The 15,464-nt window shown below is 52.7% G+C and overlaps 6 protein-coding genes across 6 annotated transcripts; 4 read left to right on the top strand and 2 right to left on the bottom strand.

The window, feature by feature from the left end:
* Nucleotides 1–328: 328 nt before the first annotated feature.
* J4E79_009002 (uncharacterized protein) lies at nucleotides 329–1,197 on the top strand (the record flags this gene model as incomplete). Its single annotated transcript, XM_049357854.1, has 2 exons — nucleotides 329–514; nucleotides 682–1,197. 2 exons carry the CDS (start codon nucleotides 329–331, stop codon nucleotides 1,195–1,197), a joined length of 702 nt encoding a protein of 233 aa, XP_049207893.1.
* Nucleotides 1,198–2,186: 989 nt separating this feature from the next.
* On the bottom strand, nucleotides 2,187–3,348 carry J4E79_009001 (uncharacterized protein; the record flags this gene model as incomplete). The annotated part of the gene is made up of 2 exons (XM_049357853.1): nucleotides 2,187–2,234; nucleotides 2,290–3,348. The coding sequence occupies 2 exons, from the start codon at nucleotides 3,346–3,348 to the stop codon at nucleotides 2,187–2,189; spliced, it is 1,107 nt and encodes a 368-aa protein (XP_049207892.1).
* Nucleotides 3,349–4,522: 1,174 nt separating this feature from the next.
* On the top strand, nucleotides 4,523–5,472 carry J4E79_009000 (uncharacterized protein; the record flags this gene model as incomplete). The annotated part of the gene is made up of 4 exons (XM_049357852.1): nucleotides 4,523–4,560; nucleotides 4,623–4,693; nucleotides 4,782–5,172; nucleotides 5,226–5,472. The coding sequence occupies 4 exons, from the start codon at nucleotides 4,523–4,525 to the stop codon at nucleotides 5,470–5,472; spliced, it is 747 nt and encodes a 248-aa protein (XP_049207891.1).
* A 372-nt stretch (nucleotides 5,473–5,844) lies between these two features.
* Nucleotides 5,845–6,324, bottom strand: J4E79_008999 (uncharacterized protein; the record flags this gene model as incomplete). The annotated part of the gene is made up of 2 exons (XM_049357851.1): nucleotides 5,845–6,222; nucleotides 6,286–6,324. 2 exons carry the CDS (start codon nucleotides 6,322–6,324, stop codon nucleotides 5,845–5,847), a joined length of 417 nt encoding a protein of 138 aa, XP_049207890.1.
* Nucleotides 6,325–6,564: 240 nt separating this feature from the next.
* On the top strand, nucleotides 6,565–7,832 carry J4E79_008998 (uncharacterized protein; the record flags this gene model as incomplete). The annotated part of the gene is made up of 2 exons (XM_049357850.1): nucleotides 6,565–6,826; nucleotides 6,901–7,832. The coding sequence occupies 2 exons, from the start codon at nucleotides 6,565–6,567 to the stop codon at nucleotides 7,830–7,832; spliced, it is 1,194 nt and encodes a 397-aa protein (XP_049207889.1).
* A 996-nt stretch (nucleotides 7,833–8,828) lies between these two features.
* On the top strand, nucleotides 8,829–10,007 carry J4E79_008997 (uncharacterized protein; the record flags this gene model as incomplete). Its single annotated transcript, XM_049357849.1, has 2 exons — nucleotides 8,829–9,047; nucleotides 9,096–10,007. The coding sequence occupies 2 exons, from the start codon at nucleotides 8,829–8,831 to the stop codon at nucleotides 10,005–10,007; spliced, it is 1,131 nt and encodes a 376-aa protein (XP_049207888.1).
* Nucleotides 10,008–15,464: the final 5,457 nt, after the last annotated feature.

Raw genomic sequence — 15,464 nt, 5'->3', positions numbered from 1 at the left:
AAGAAAAGGTCAAATCTCAGCAACCTTTGCTTATGCACATAATGGGACGAATGGCGCGCGCTTCCTTTTTGTCCGATTGGCAGGGGCTCCCCAGTCTAGCGGCACTGCACCTGCCGAGGCGTGACAAGGTTTCATGTCACGGAGGCGCCCGACGCCATGGCATCTGTTATCGCCGGCATGTGGGGAGCTAGGCGTGACCACGCGCTTGTCTCATGCACCTTCTTGATAGGACAGTAGGTGTCAAGTTGAACACCGACTATATATTCCAGAATACCAAGACCTGCAATACTACTGTATCTTCTCTACGTAATTACACTGCAAATCCACCATGTCCGGCATCAACCTCCCCAAGAACGCCCACGTCTCAACACACCCATGTCTCCAGGCGAAGCTCTCACAGCTCCGATCCGTGAGCACAGGGTCCAAAGATGCGCAGACCCTGGTGCATGAACTGGCTCTCATGGTCGGCTATGAGGCACTGGCCGCTGGCCTAAAGGCACAAGAGGCAGGCACGGTACGTTCACCCGGTCACGTCATGTTATGCCACAAAGTGGGGTGGTACTCCACGACATATACTTATAGAAGGATTCCCATATCCTCAAATCACCCCCCAACAACCATAGCAGCAATGCTATACCACACCATACCATACTATACCACCTACTAACATGCCGTCTCTAGGACAAATCCCCGCTCGGCTACGAATACACCACAACCACCACCTCCCCCTCACCGACCTCCATATCCCTCGTCCCCATCCTCCGCTCCGGCCTCTCCATGGTCCCCGCGCTCTCCTCCCTGCTCCCCATGCCCGTGCCCGTCCACCACCTCGGTCTCTACCGCGAGAAATCCACTTTACAACCCGTAGAATACTACAACAACCTGCCCTACCACACCCCGCACGCTGCTGGCTCAACCAAGCCCCAACCAGAGCTGGCAATTATTGTAGATCCCATCATCGCGACGGGTGCGACGGCGCAGGCGGCGATTGACACGCTGAAGGATTGGGGTGTGAAACGGATTATCGTCGTGGCTATTCTGGCGACAGAGGAGGGGCTGCAGAAGGCGTGTGGAGAGTGGGAGGAGGGCGTTGAGGTGTGGGTTGGTGGGTGCGATAAGGGGGTTGATGAGAAGGGCATGATTAAGCCCGGGCTGGGCGATATTGGCGATAGGCTGTTTTTGACGTTGGGGAAATAAGTAAACAAGGGGATATGAATCATGATTGAATGTGAAAAAAGACAGTATTTATGTCATGAATTACATGAAGGACCGAACAACGTCGTGATCAAGTTGGGATCAAGTGATTTACTCTTAAGGTCAGGCAGGTAGTCATCAGCCCTGTCCCAACCTCTATGTCTTTGGAAGAACGAACATGTCTTTGGTCGTGCTTCCAAAGACATAGAGGATGACACTGCGCTGATGACTACCTGACTGTCAATGATTCTGTTGATCATACCACCGCTCCGTCCAGCCATTCGTTCCCGTGTACTGATGCATATCATGGATTCGACGAACATCTACACAACGGTATGATCATGTCGGGATCAAGTGTTCTCCTCCCATGGCGCGCCAATCGGGTAGGGAGTGAAAAGGCTGCAGCTCCGGACTGTACCAACTAATGTGGTGCTTCTTTTACTTCTCTAGCCGGCAATAGAGACCCCCTCAAGTCTGCTTTACAAGCTACCAAGTTCGATACGATAAACGGGGTGTAGGGCGCCTGAACATCATGGCATACGCCAAATCATGGGGCCTCAACTGATGTTCGTGCCAGCGCGAATCCTGGTCCACGGAAGCAAAGTGCATCAAGTGTCGCGCGAGTGAACCATCGTCTTGCTCGCTTCCGAGGTCGAAGTTGCACTTGATGCAGCCTATTCCAGCGGCCATACGTTGGAGCACTTCTGGAAACTTCTCGTAGAAGTAACAAACACGGCGTCGCCTGGTGAACCATTCAAGCTGCGTAATTCCTGGGTCGTCTTTGGGCGTTTGCAACACGTCCATCGCATTTTGCCACGCGGAATCGCGTTGTATAACGTTGTCGAAAAGTTTGTGCGCAAGCCTGGGCAATGCGACCATTTCCCCATCGAATACCAATGTGAATGCGCCAGTTGGCATACCCAGCGATTCCAAGGCATCAGCCTCGACCATCCAGGGTGTGATTGCTTTCGTCAGGGACCGAGCCTCCGGCCTTACAACAGGACGCCACCAATCTGGCCATGGAGGGGCACGAGGATAATCTAGCCAGGTCCTCCGATTACGTTTGGCTTTCTGTGTGTCGCACTGCATGTATACCCGTCCCTCATCACGCCAAGGATATGGGTGATGGAAAGCAGAATCAGTTTTCCAGATGCTGACACGTCGTTCGATGCGTAGCTTCGGCATGTCGATGCAGAAAGGTATAAAGCCTCGCATGTGGCACTCAGGATTTGCGATGGATTCTTGTTGCTCGATCAGACGAAGGCGTTTGATCTTCTTTCGCAGCCCTTGGGGTGTGAAATTGAGGAATTGTAGTGCGATGGCTGCAGCTGAGAACGGATATCGAGCGGTCTTCAAGCGAATAGCGGTATCTTCAGTCGGCACGCCAGGTACAGACGCGGTTTGTGTGAAGTCTGTGTTGGTGGGAATTGCCCAAAGTCTTGACTGTAGGTTGGTGAGATCTAACAGATTGCGAGCTGGTAGTTGGGCGCCTGATGGTAGCCGCAAGATGTCCATCCATTCGATGTCGTCGTTCGCGAACTCGGGATGCTTTGCCAGCACAGTCAACGTGTGCTGGATGAAGTCGCGATATATGGATGGAGCCTCTCCCCAGTCATAGCCCTTGGAGAACCATGTCTCATCGCGGTTCGAGCGCCAGGCAGAGAGTATGGGCTGAAACTGTGGATAGCATGTAGCTATCTCTTCCTCTCCGGCCTCCGTTAGAAATCTACGGGCCATTTCATCGACGACATCCTCCTTGTAAAGTAAGATGTGGCCAATGTCATCGACCCATTGGTCGTCACTCTCGCGTGGCGTGTGCACGAAAGCAGCATGGAAAGTGAGATTGACTTCGAATGCGCGACAAAGTAACTCCTCTAAGATGGTATGACAAGTGAAGCCAAGGGACGTGTCGTTAGCGTCCTGGTTGATGATGGTAAACTTGTGTGTCTTTGCGTCGTATGTAGATTCTGTATCCGGTAGGTAGAGCTCGTATACGATATCTCGGAGTTCTCGTGGTAGGTCCATGAAGGATAGATTGAGTCTTTCTGATTCGGTAGTGGCATCCTGATCTGGCGGTACAGTAGGAGAGGGCGAGATATTGATATTCTTGACGATGAACATCCGGGCCAGAGCTGAAGATTCATCGAAGGCCATTGTGGTTTCGCCCGTGTGTGCGATATGGATTGGAGTCCAGGTGAATGCTCGAAGACTATGAAGGAGCCAGGGATTTATACACTGAGAATTGTTCCCAAAACACATTGATCTAGTAACTGTTGCCAGAAGATATCCAGGTCGCAGCATGCAATGGTGTTATCACGCTTCGGTTGAGAGTGCTGCCTGGGAATATCCGCAACTCGTGACCAGACTTCCAGCGTATCATTGCGGCTTCTTGCTTAGCTCGAAGTACAATTCCCAGTGGTTTTTACACCCAGGATTGAATGCGCTTCCGCATTGTGTGCATTTGCTTCCGCTGTCCATGTATTCGGTCACGGTCAGCACATGCTTGCACTTCCCACAAAGCACTGCGTTCTCATCTCTTCGTGTATAAGGCCAAATATCAGACCCATGAGACTCGCATGCATCGTGGCAACTGATACAGGCGTAGAACTTCTGGCAACAGAAATGCTTGATGGCGATGATGTCAAGCGGGGAGTGCCAATGGGAGCATTGCGTTAGCGGTGTAACTGACAAGCCGTGAACAGTCGGAGAGTCTTGTGTTTCGGATGACATTAGGGTACCGGCAATGGTCGTGTGGCGGAATGCGGTGTTAAGGCCGTGCATGTGAAGGATTTCGGCCGGCTGTGAGGCTGAAAGCTAAGAAGCGCTGCGGGATGATCAAGTGGGTGACCCCACTCTTTCGTCATCGCTTCATCCAGTCGGAAACACCAAGTGATGAATACTGTAACGCGTCTTTTTCTTCTCGACACATGCAGATTTGAAGCATACATCTTCAGATGTAAATGCCGCAATACAACGGCATGGCTTCCGTAGCTGCCTGGTATGGGGTCCCACAAGATGTATAATGAAACGTCGCGACACTTGCCAATTCGCTGAAGAGATTTCCTATTGGATCACCGTCCCCATTGTTTTTCAGCGATGCTTCGCTCAAGCCCGAGTTTTGCCGGATGCTGTTACTGTACAGCACAGCTCAGAGCCCTCAGACGTCACTAGCCCCGCGTCACCCCACTAAGCTGTAAGAAGTGCTGTTCCTGCTCAACAACAACAACATTCCGTGCCTTCCTCATTCACAACACTCAATCACAATCCCACACCCTTATACCCTGACGTAACATCTCTTCACGCAAACACAACCAATCCAACCGCAAACATGGCTCGTCAATTCTTCGTCGGCGGCAACTACAAGATGTGGGTACTTTCACAAGCTGTGAGTGCTTGGAGAAGATGAAGAGAAGCTGACAAGTCTAAAGGAATGGCGACATTCAGACCATCAAGTCGCTCGTCGAGAACCTCAACAAGGCCCAGCTCGACCAGAACACAGGTACGTCGAAACATATTTCCAGCGATCCGAGAAAAGCGCAAAACTCCATCATACCATCAGGATGACGAAAGACTGACACCAAGACCAGAGGTCGTCATCGCACCACCAGCGCTCTACCTCCTCCTCGCACGCGAGCACCTCCGCAAGGGCATCGAGGTCGCGGCGCAAAACGTCTTCGACAAGCCTAACGGTGCCTTCACCGGCGAGATCTCGGCTCAACAACTCAAGGACAGCGGCATCACTTGGGCTATCCTTGGTCACTCTGAGCGTCGCCAGATCCTACAAGAGACTGACGACTTCGTCGCCAGCAAGACAAAGACTGCCATCGACAACGGTCTCAGTGTAATCCTGTGCTGCGGTGAGAGCCTGGAGCAGCGTGAGGCGGGCGAGACCGTCAACGTTGTGACCAAGCAGCTCAAGGCTGTCGCGGACAAGGTCAAGGACTGGAGCAAGATTGTCGTTGCGTACGAGCCCATCTGGTGCGTCAAGCTTACAAAGATAATTTTCATGCTCAATCACTAACGTAGAACAGGGCCATCGGTACCGGCAAGGTCGCAACCACCGAGCAAGCACAAGAAGTCCACGCCGCCCTCCGTGAGTGGCTCAAGAAGGAGGTCTCTGCCGAGGCTGCCGAGAAGACCCGTATCCTGTACGGTGGCAGTGTCTCAGAGAAGAACTGCGCGGAGCTTGCCAAGCAGGCCGACATTGACGGTTTCCTTGTCGGCGGTGCTAGCTTGAAGCCTGCCTTCGTTGACATCATCAACGCCAATCAGGCATGAATGCCTCGAAGCGATGCTCGTCTATAGTTGATTGGAGCGTGCTTCGGCAGCTAATGGTTATGATCTTATGAAATAAAAGAAGACTTGGCTAGGACCTATGTAGATTCAGCAAAATGAACGTGCATGAAGATCATCGCTTTGGGCTCTGCAAGTTTCGTGATTCCTGTGTTTTTGATACATTGTTTGTACAGTGTTGATGTCTTTCCAGCTAGTATGTACCACTCCCATCTTCTTGGGCATGCCCGAAAATGTCGGGTCCTTCCGCATTGGTGTCACACAAGCAGAGCTTTGGCCGATAGGCCACCACGCCTTGCCCTGGTTCTCGCTGGATATCGTTGCGTATAGTATTCGTCTTCATCTGTCTTTCATTCTTCAAATATTGACTTTGCTGCCGTGGAACGGACTCCAGATACCCCTAACGTTCTCGTTCAGACTCTTCACTGGTCGTCCATCCAGCCTTCTGTTCTTCTCTCCTGTACTGTTCCTTAACATCTCCGCCTTTTCCCTCACACCCTCATTTTGCAGATTCCTCACACATATTGACCGTTGAGCGCCGTTGATGTAGTTTGCGATAATGACGGGGTGGTGGCGTGGCCGCGGGCTGACGGAGATTTCGATCTGGGGGTTGCGCTTGGCGAAGGCGGGGAGAGAGGCTTTGAGGAAGGCGTTCATGCCTTTCGACGACCCCCACCAGTTGCAGTAGTGGAAGGTGATGGACTTGCACGGCAGGACAAAGGCTCCTACGCCGTTCTGTGGTCGTAATTAGCATCCAGGATGACAAATGCGAGGATGAACGGGTCAGTGAGAACATACCTGAGCCTTTGCGACCGTCTTGATAGCCGAGAGAGGCATGTTGGCGGGCAATTGCGGTGGTGACGGCGGTGCTTTCACAATCTCAAAGTCCAAAGTCGGGCCCGGATCTCACGTGCGGTGGTCGCAGCCTAGGTTTGCGCTAGTGCGAACTCCGCGTCGCAGCTTCCTCGAACGCCCCAACTCCCAAACATCGACTTTCATCGTCGCGCCCTCCACTCCTCATATTCCAACTATTCCACATCGCCGTCTGGAGCGCATTCCAGAAACAAACTCGCAACCATGACGCATCTACTCCCCCCGATGCTGCTGAACCTGTTCGCCCCGCGGCCGCCGCTACGATGGGTCGAGCCTTCCGACCACGCGCCTGAAAAGCGCTGCACGCCCAAGATTGGCGGCATTGGCCAGTACATGGAGGCGCTGAGGGAGTACAAAGACAACGACGGCTACGTGCCCACCGACAGCTGGCTGCAGAAGCGCGATCGCAAGAAGCTCGAAAAGAAGGAGAAACAGGAGTATCTGCTTACCGAAGGGGTCAAGGATTGTACGACATCACCACGCGCGCTTGCGCTATCACTTGCGCAATTGTTATTTGCATCACTCACTAACATTATCTAGACAAACCCGTCGAAGATCCCAAAGTACAGGGCGACGCCTTCAAGACGCTGTTCGTTTCTCGCCTATCCTATGGCGTCACCTCTGATGACCTCGAGCGCGAATTCGGCCGCTACGGTCCCATCGAGCGCATTCGGATCGTTGAAGACGTTACTCAACCCGCCGACGCGCCACCCAAGAAGCGAAAGCGCGGTTACGCTTTTATCGTCTTCGAGCGCGAAAAGGACATGAAGGCTGCATACAAGGAGACAGACGGTATCAAGATCAAGGATCGACGCGTGCTTGTAGATGTCGAGCGCGGCCGCACAGTCTCTGGATGGCGCCCGCGTCGCTTCGGTGGCGGTCTCGGTGGACGAGGCTACACCAAGGGCCCGTCTGCTCGTGGGCCAAGCGGAGGAGGTAGCCAATTCGGAGGACCTCCAGCTGGCCCTGGTGGCTTCGGAGCCCGCGGCGGTGGCTTCGGTGGAGGCTTCGGCGGACGAGGTGGTGGCCGTGGCGGCTTTGGCGGCGGATTCGGGGGCGACCGAGGAGGCTTCGGCGGTGGACGAGGAGGTTTCGGTGGCCGCGGTCGAGGAGACTTTGGTGGTGGTCGCGGAGGTATCGGCTACCAGTCCAACGGCTATGGACCTCCCGATGGCGCACCAGCTGGTCCTCGCGGTCCACGAGGCGGTGGCTTTGGCGGCGACCGAGGAGGCGGAGGTGGATTTGGAGGCGACCGCGGTGGAGGCGGAGGACGATACGAAGACCGACGCGGCGGCGGTGGTGGTGGCTACGACCGAGGATCCAGCGGCGCTAACAACGAACCGCTCGGCAGCAGAGATCGATACCGCGACCGCGACGGTGGGTACGGCGGTGGAGGCCGAGACGACGGCTCGAGGAAGCGCGGCTACGAAGGCGACAGCTACGACGACCGAAGCCAGCGCCGCAGATACTAGGCTCGCTCGATGGCTCACGTATCTTCTGCAAAGGGTTTGTCAAAGGTTACCTCCCCTTTCTTCGCCTCACCCTTTCTCGGCTCTGAGGGTAAGATCGAGTTTGTTCTGCTCTTGACGTTCGACCATTCAACACTGCGTTACAGGTCAGGATGGTAAGGGTTGTCGACGTGTCACCTCTAGGCTTTCGATCGGTCATCGCATTCTCGTCGACTAGCACCTCAGGTCTCCATCTCGACTCTTCGGTAAAGCAAAGGTACAGCGTCATCCTTCAGTCGACTACAGTCACGATCTTCATCACCCCAGGTTTTGCACAGGTTTGGTAGGCCGGGCTAGGACGGTTCCCGACGATGGGTAGGGCAAGGTGAACTTTTCTCCCGCATGTTTTATTAGTTTTCTATCTTTCTTTTCAAATTATCTTCCTTGCTCGCGAGTTTTGCCTGGGTAGGTATTAATGTAAGTTACAAGCATGATGGTTCCAGTAGTGCAGCGACGTCAAGGTAAGGTTAACAGGTAAGGAGTTCACTTCCGAGCTTGGTGATCTTACTGTGATGTGTTAGGTATTGAAAAGCATCCTTTTGCTACGTTCATTCGAGAGGTGTGGCTATGTATGGTGATGTGATAGAAATCATCGGGTGTCGAGCTCACTTGGAGTAGAGACGCAAGATTTGGGCGACTGTTCCAGATACTTTGATCGAGAGGCCCGCAATTGATTCCCCGACCTGCGTGCACAAGTTTGGATGTTCGAATCCGCCCTAGAGAGATCGACCCGATACATGCGTGCTATTGTATCCGCATACTAGTCCCTTTTTCTACACCACGATTGTTTCATTGTCTAGGAGGCCTTGCGATTCCATTTCCACCGCTTGGGCGAAGGGTGCACAGACTAGGGGTGGTGCCTATTAAGTATATCGCCCAGTGACTATATCAGTCTGCTATTCACCCTTTCCCTCTTAGTCCACTACCCCTGGAGCACTCAACCACCGTTGGGTCTGCAGCATGGCGCCACGACGATGTTTAGATCGCGCTAGCAAGCACAATGATCTCATCCTTAAGCCCAAAGGTGTTATCAAGAACAAGCCTGTGGACTGGCAAGAAGATGGAGATGGCGAGTTGCAACCGATCTTCGCACCAGAGCCTTTGTTCACACCCGAAGAACTGGAACCGTACAGATCGAATCGCGCACTATTCGATCATAAGAAGAGCTTGCGCAAGCTTGTAAGTATAACAGACGCCAGTACAAAAGTTGTGTGCTGATGAATGCAGGTCGGTCCACCGTTTCCGTTCCTTAAACTCCCAACCGAACTACGTGTCGAAATCTACCGCTACTGCCTGGTTGCATACAAGCCAATCCAGCCTTATGGAGAACATCTTTCAGATATGGTCTTCTTCAGTTCTAATCGCAGCACGAGACTTGCGTTCAGTCTCCTCCGTACATGCAAGGGCATGCACGCTGAGTGCGCGGAGGTGCTTTACGGCGAGAATGAATTCCGCTTCGCCGGCAGGTACCAACATATCCAGCTGCTCAAGTTCCTTACCCACATCGGTCCACGCCATCGTATGTGGTTACGAAACTTGACCACGAGCTCGCCGTTCGTCAGCAGTGGAGACCGCATAATCGAGCATAACGTTGTGCTCGAAATCGACTCAACACTAATAGACTCCGATGAATCGTACAGCTGGTTTATCAACTATCCGCAGTCCCCTCCGCTTTTTGAAGCTCAACCACGTGGCATGACCTGGTCCGACTTGTGCAAACCACTATTCGACCTCCTCGAATCGCTTCCTCAACTCCGTGTCTTGACTATCGTGCTCCCAGATGACTGGGAATACTGCAACGATGCCGGAAATCTCGAACCCTGGCCCCATACCATGGATTCCAGGGGGCGAGAAGAAATTTGGCATTCTATGTCTGGCCTTTTGCGTGTCAAGCCTTTCGTCCAAGTACGGGCTCTGCGGCCCGTGGTGGAGGCCCTTATGAACGACCCTGATCTCGTGGACGCGCAGCAGAATCATAAGCGACATTTGGCGAATCTGAAGCGTAGACTGGGGATTTGGGATCATCGTGTTGCTTTCTACGATCGGCATTGCAAGTGGAGGATGCCGGACCGGGTGGAAGAAGATCCTGATGAGTATCTCCGCGATTTGCGATGTCTTTTTGCTGAACGGACTGGTTAGTTAGCATCACTAAAACGAATGTGGATCCATTGAGCTTTGTGGCCTGCTTAGTCTCTCATAAAGTCTAGATTTACACAGATCTAAGCAGCATGGAATGAGGGTTATGATTGCTTGGTACGTTAACAGCCACTAAGGACAAAGACAGTAATTTACATCCGCGATACTGAGCCCCCATCTCATCTTGCTTATGCATGCATTTACCGGCACGTGTGATATTTGTATACGGAACATGCTAACGGTGGTGAGGGATCATATTGTATCGCAGAGAGTTGAGGCGATTCTTTGTCGCGAAGACGATAAAGCTAACTAACATTATCGAAAGGCTGGGTGCTCTTGCGATCGTTCAAGCCGTCAGAATCCCGCTAAGTGTGAGGCAGTGATCCGTTGTCATCGCATCCACGTTCTTCATCGCTCTAAGTCTTCGTATAGATAGCAGCGTTAGCGACACCACCGTGGTTTATTCTTCGGAAAGCCGATGAAGCTTGCCACATAGTGCTTCCGCCGATACTCCTGCCATTCAGTGACCGACTCTCCCTCGAACTGATCGATGATTCTTGCGGGGTCGTATGTACTTCCCGGTAAAGCGTCGTAATGTATGAACGAATCGTGACTGCTGATATTCTGCAAGATCTGTGGAAGTGCGTCGTAGTCGGCTGCAGCACACAGCCTGCGATCATTCCAGGTAGCGGTGGGTAAGTCTTGGCGCTCGAAGCTCAAGTCTAAAGCGACTTGCCATGCTACGTGTCGCTGTAAGACATCGAAGATCCAACAGACTTGGTCTGGCGCGGATTCGCTGTCTTCGAAAGTTATCTTGAAGGCCCTGCTAGGCATGCCTAGAAGAGGTAATACCATCGCTTCGACCATCCATTCGGCAACAGTGTTCACTACAGCGCTTGAACACATCATGTGTATGCCCCCATGAAACCCCCAAAGTAAATTCCACCACAGATCGACGCGTCGGTGAATCCGCAGTTTCTCGTTCTCCTGACAGAACGGAATCAACCCTCTTACATGGCATTCTGGATATGCGACAGACTCGCGGTCTTCGATCAGGTCGACTTGTCTGAGTTCAGAGCGTATTGAAGTCGGGAGAGACTTTAAGAACCGGATGGCGCAACTAGCCGCGGAGACAAGACACCTATCCGGTCCCATAATACAGACAGAGCTATCTCCAGCGAATACGATGCTAACGATCTCCCCGAGCACCTCATCATCCGGGTATTGCCAAGGTTCGAGGTGCGGTAATCTTGGCAGACCAGATGACTTGCTGGAGTGCGGGCTATCCTTCAGGACGTGTAAAGCGAAGTTGACGAAGTCGCGATACACGGAAGGTGGCTCGCCATGACCGTAATTTGTGTGGAACACTGGCATGATCGGGCCGTCATTTCTCCACGCCCGCAGAAGGGGAGCAAATTGAGGATAGACGAGACTGATGAACGCTTCTGACTTGTCTGTCAAGCCAGACCGCGCTATCTCGTCAAGTAAACGGTTCTTGTTCCTGTGCAGCTTTCTTAGAGCAGCGCAAAATAACCCTAGATTGTTGCTTGATTCACTCGGCCTTGTGGTACGGAAAGTAACCGTGTTAAGTCGTAATGCGAGGCCGTGCAGTTCAGCTGCGGCCTGACGACACGCGTACGTGAGTGATAGATCGATGTGTTCGCCGTCCGCCCGCGTCAGTTTATTCTTGTCGAAGTTGTATTCCAGGCCCGTATCACAAAGGAGGTAATGGCCATAGATCTGATCTCGTAGTTCCCGCGGTAGCCGAAAGAGTGGTGACTGAAGTTGCATATGCGTTGGGCGACTGGGGGAGGCCATGGCCATGGTCGTACAGCGTATGGTTTTGGGTGCCGGGGTCTTGGAGAAAAGCTCTTTGATGCGAGCGACCAGAGGTTCCCATGGAATGCGAATAACGAGACATCTCTTGATACCAGTGAACAGAGATCTTCTAACGCGAAGAAGGACCCCTCTGAATAATGGGAACACAAATATTATGAAAAGAAGGTAGACGAATTCCCTAATGAGAAGTTCCCTGGTAAAGGGGGTCCAAGGCTCCGTTATCAGCGTAGGTAGGTATTCAGCAATCATCGCTTCGTGAACCAGATGGGTGAGCTGAATACTGAATAAATTCCTTGACGGTAATGAGGATGGGTAATTTGAAGCAAGTGGACGTGGCGTCTGCTGGAAATAAGTAGCAACGGCCGTGGAAGCCCCCCCTTACGCTTCGAAGACCACACTTGTGAGTATGGAGACGACCATTCCAACGAACAGCTCTGGCAAACCACCGTTATCGACTTACCAACCTACCAACGTACACACCCAAAGTATCTCGCGAAGACAATTGAAGCTCGAGCGCGAAGCCCGGAAGACCACAGTTGCAAGATCAGTTTTCCATTCGAATGTACCGCATTAGTAATGCAGCTGTAGCGGGCTGCTGCCTGAGGGCTCAACTCTGGTAATCGAGATTGTACCAAGGTTACATGCCCTCCCACCGGCCGGCTTGTCGTAGGGCTACATAGTCAGACCAGAAGCAAAGCCAATGATACATGAATCATTGGTCACGCAGAATGCGACGCGTATCTGATGAAGCTTCGTTGGTAGTCTGTAGGTGTCTTTTCGCGGAGCCAGCGACGATTAGTACCGAGCCGAAGTGGACACACTTTACCTTATCAGTACTAGTGTACATTCGGCACCAGTTGACCCTCCGTGCTTGCTGCATTCACCATGTGCATTGTCCGTTGCAACACGTCCCTGGTTCCGCGCTGCGCCTCAAAACATTATGAAAGCCATACTTGCTCCGACCAGCGCTGCCTTTGCTTCACCGACGTCCCGCACTCTATCAAGCCGACGCGTCTTGTCGTACGGCACCAAATCACGTCAGGCGCGAGACCCCAGGCAGCAGAACCGGGCGAAGGACCCTGAAAAGCAGAGCATGGCTTCGTGTATTCGTCAATATTCTTTGTCTAGGGTCGGAGTTGAGGAAAGACAAAACCCCTGCGCCTGCACGAGATTCTTCGCTCCTCTACCCGTACTATGGTACTAATATCAGGCTGCTGTCTTTGCCATTGCAGCTCATCAAGGTGTGCGAACATATTTCGAAGTGAATGGACAGCAGTCAGATTATGTGCGAACTGGAAGCTATGATATATTAATCGTCTGCTTCACATAAACATAATACCACCAGTTCAGTAGTCCACCATCATTCGTCGACAACTACAGCATCACACGCAGCCATTTGAGTACATGCCACGGAGGCAATGGGTCCTCGGTTTGGAAGCTTTGCGGCTGGTGCCAACCCCAATGGTCTACCCATTGCTCGTGCGTCCAGCCGTGATGTAGCGCAAGCAGAGACTCCACGTTGTCTGATTGGCCAATGTCGAAGTTGCAGCTAATCGGCCCACCATCGGTTGACATGTCGCGGATCGCAGCTGGAAGCCCTTCGTACTGGTATCCAACGCGAGCTCGTCGCTTATACCATAAAGGAGTGGGCAAGAGTCCGCGAGCATATGCAGCATCAAGAGCTAATTGCCAGGCAACGTCTCGCTGTACGATCTTGAACACAGTAGAGGTGTGTCTGGGCGTAGGGCTGCCATCCAGCAGCACGCTGAACGAATCCTGGGGCATCCCGAGTGACGACAACGCCTGGGCTTCAATGATCCATGCCCCCACTGCCTTGGTGATTGTTGATGAGAACAGACGGTCATCTTTCACGATATCGCTATTCTCCCTGAACGCGCTTAGGTATTTGATAAGTGATCCAGGCCCCGCTCGAAACACGCTGCTCCAGACGTTCACGATACGCTGAACGCGCAGACGCTGGTTAGATCGACATAAAGGGATGAATCCTCTTCCGTGAGACGCCGCATTCGCGATCGATTCGCAGTCTTCGTGAAGTACGACGTTCCGCACCTCGTTGCGGGACGACGACGGAATCGCGTGGAGGAAGCGTAGGGCTACGGACGCCGCCGAGTAGCGGTACTCCAAACGAGAGGAATATAGCGTTCCGACTTCGACATCCGCGATGCTTGTGAGTCTGTTGATTTCGGAAGTAGTCGGAATGAGCCATGATTCTGGACAGGCCTCATCTAGAGCTGAAACGTTCCAGGGAGCCTCCTCGGTCCAATAATGAGGCATAGACTCCGCTTCGTCTTGACATGCGGGGTGGTCCGACAGCAGACTGAAGACGCAGTTAATGAAATCTCCCCACGTTGATGGAGCTTCTCCGCAGTCAAACTCATGCTTGTATAAAGCGAAGATTTCCCGGTGCGGAGTCCAATCGTCAAAAACATGAGCGAACTGCGGGTATGCGTCAATTGCCCTTTGTACCATGTCGTTGGAGAGAAGCCGAGGTATGAGGTGTCGTAGCAGCAAGTGCTTGCGATGCCTTAAAACATACATCGCTCCGTGCAATAGACCGGCTTTCAGTCGTGTGGACTCTGAGAAGTGGGTATAGAAGGTGATGGCATTCTGCCTGAGCGCGAGCCCTCGCAATTCGGCTGCAATCTGGCGGCATGTAAGAGCGAGCCCGGTGGAGATGGGAGAACCGTCGGCCTGTAGGAGTCGGTTCGTCTGAAGAGCTAAGGGTCAGCGCGTGCACAAAGTCCAGCACATCGTCGTTCCCATACCTCGAAGTTGTGGATGTAGCCACCGTCGACTTGGACGTAATGCTCGTAAATGAGATCTCTCAGCTCGCGTGGAAGGCGCAATATTGCCGGCAGTGTGGATGTGTGATTGTTCATACGTTCGAGATGAGAGCCGGCGAGCCCAGGTGTGTCGAAGTGGTTGATGGATTGAAATGGCTTCATAGTGAAGGTTCTGTGGCGGTCGGTAGCAGAAGAACGAGGGACAAAATGGTGTTCTTGTAGCTGGAATTGAGGGTATGTAGAATTGCAGAGGAGCTCATCTGGTCAAGCTACGGTGGTCAACCAGAGACCGTGATAATATGTAACCTTGGCCACCCAATTTTGCACACCTGCGACAATTCGAAGGCCTCGGTAAGGCCATGATGCGCCATTGCTAGTCGTAGCGTGTACCAGGTATAGCTCTCCTGTCTAGGTAGCAGAAATAATCGAATGGGCGCAGGGTTGTAGAAGGCGGGCGGTATCGTGTTGGCGGGGAAGCTCGCGTCCGGTACGCGGTAATGGTTAATGGAAACAGACGCGATGCGGTTCGCTGAGACGCGTTGATGACGTCAGCGCCGATGCATCAAAGCGTCTCAGGCAACCACATCCAACGCGCCGACCACAAGTATGACAAAGACATACCAACAAACCCATGGATCAGTTATGGCCTCTATTCAATTACGCACGTTGCTCGATTCAGAAGAAGAATCGAAAAGGCCCTATGGATGCACGCCCCAGTCTGTGTCAACAGCGCACTCAGCTATTCTTCGGTTGAAGGGCGCGAACTCAGTTTCGTCTCTGCTGTTCCTACTTATGAGCCACTTCTTACCGCGGTCTA

Source organism: Alternaria viburni, assembly GCF_023758015.1.
Source record: "Alternaria viburni strain BMP 2772 chromosome Unknown scaffold_22, whole genome shotgun sequence".
NCBI classification, from domain to species: Eukaryota; Fungi; Ascomycota; class Dothideomycetes; order Pleosporales; family Pleosporaceae; genus Alternaria; species Alternaria viburni.
Note: the sequence above shows the minus strand (reverse complement) of the source record. Positions and strands in the feature narration are given on the sequence as shown.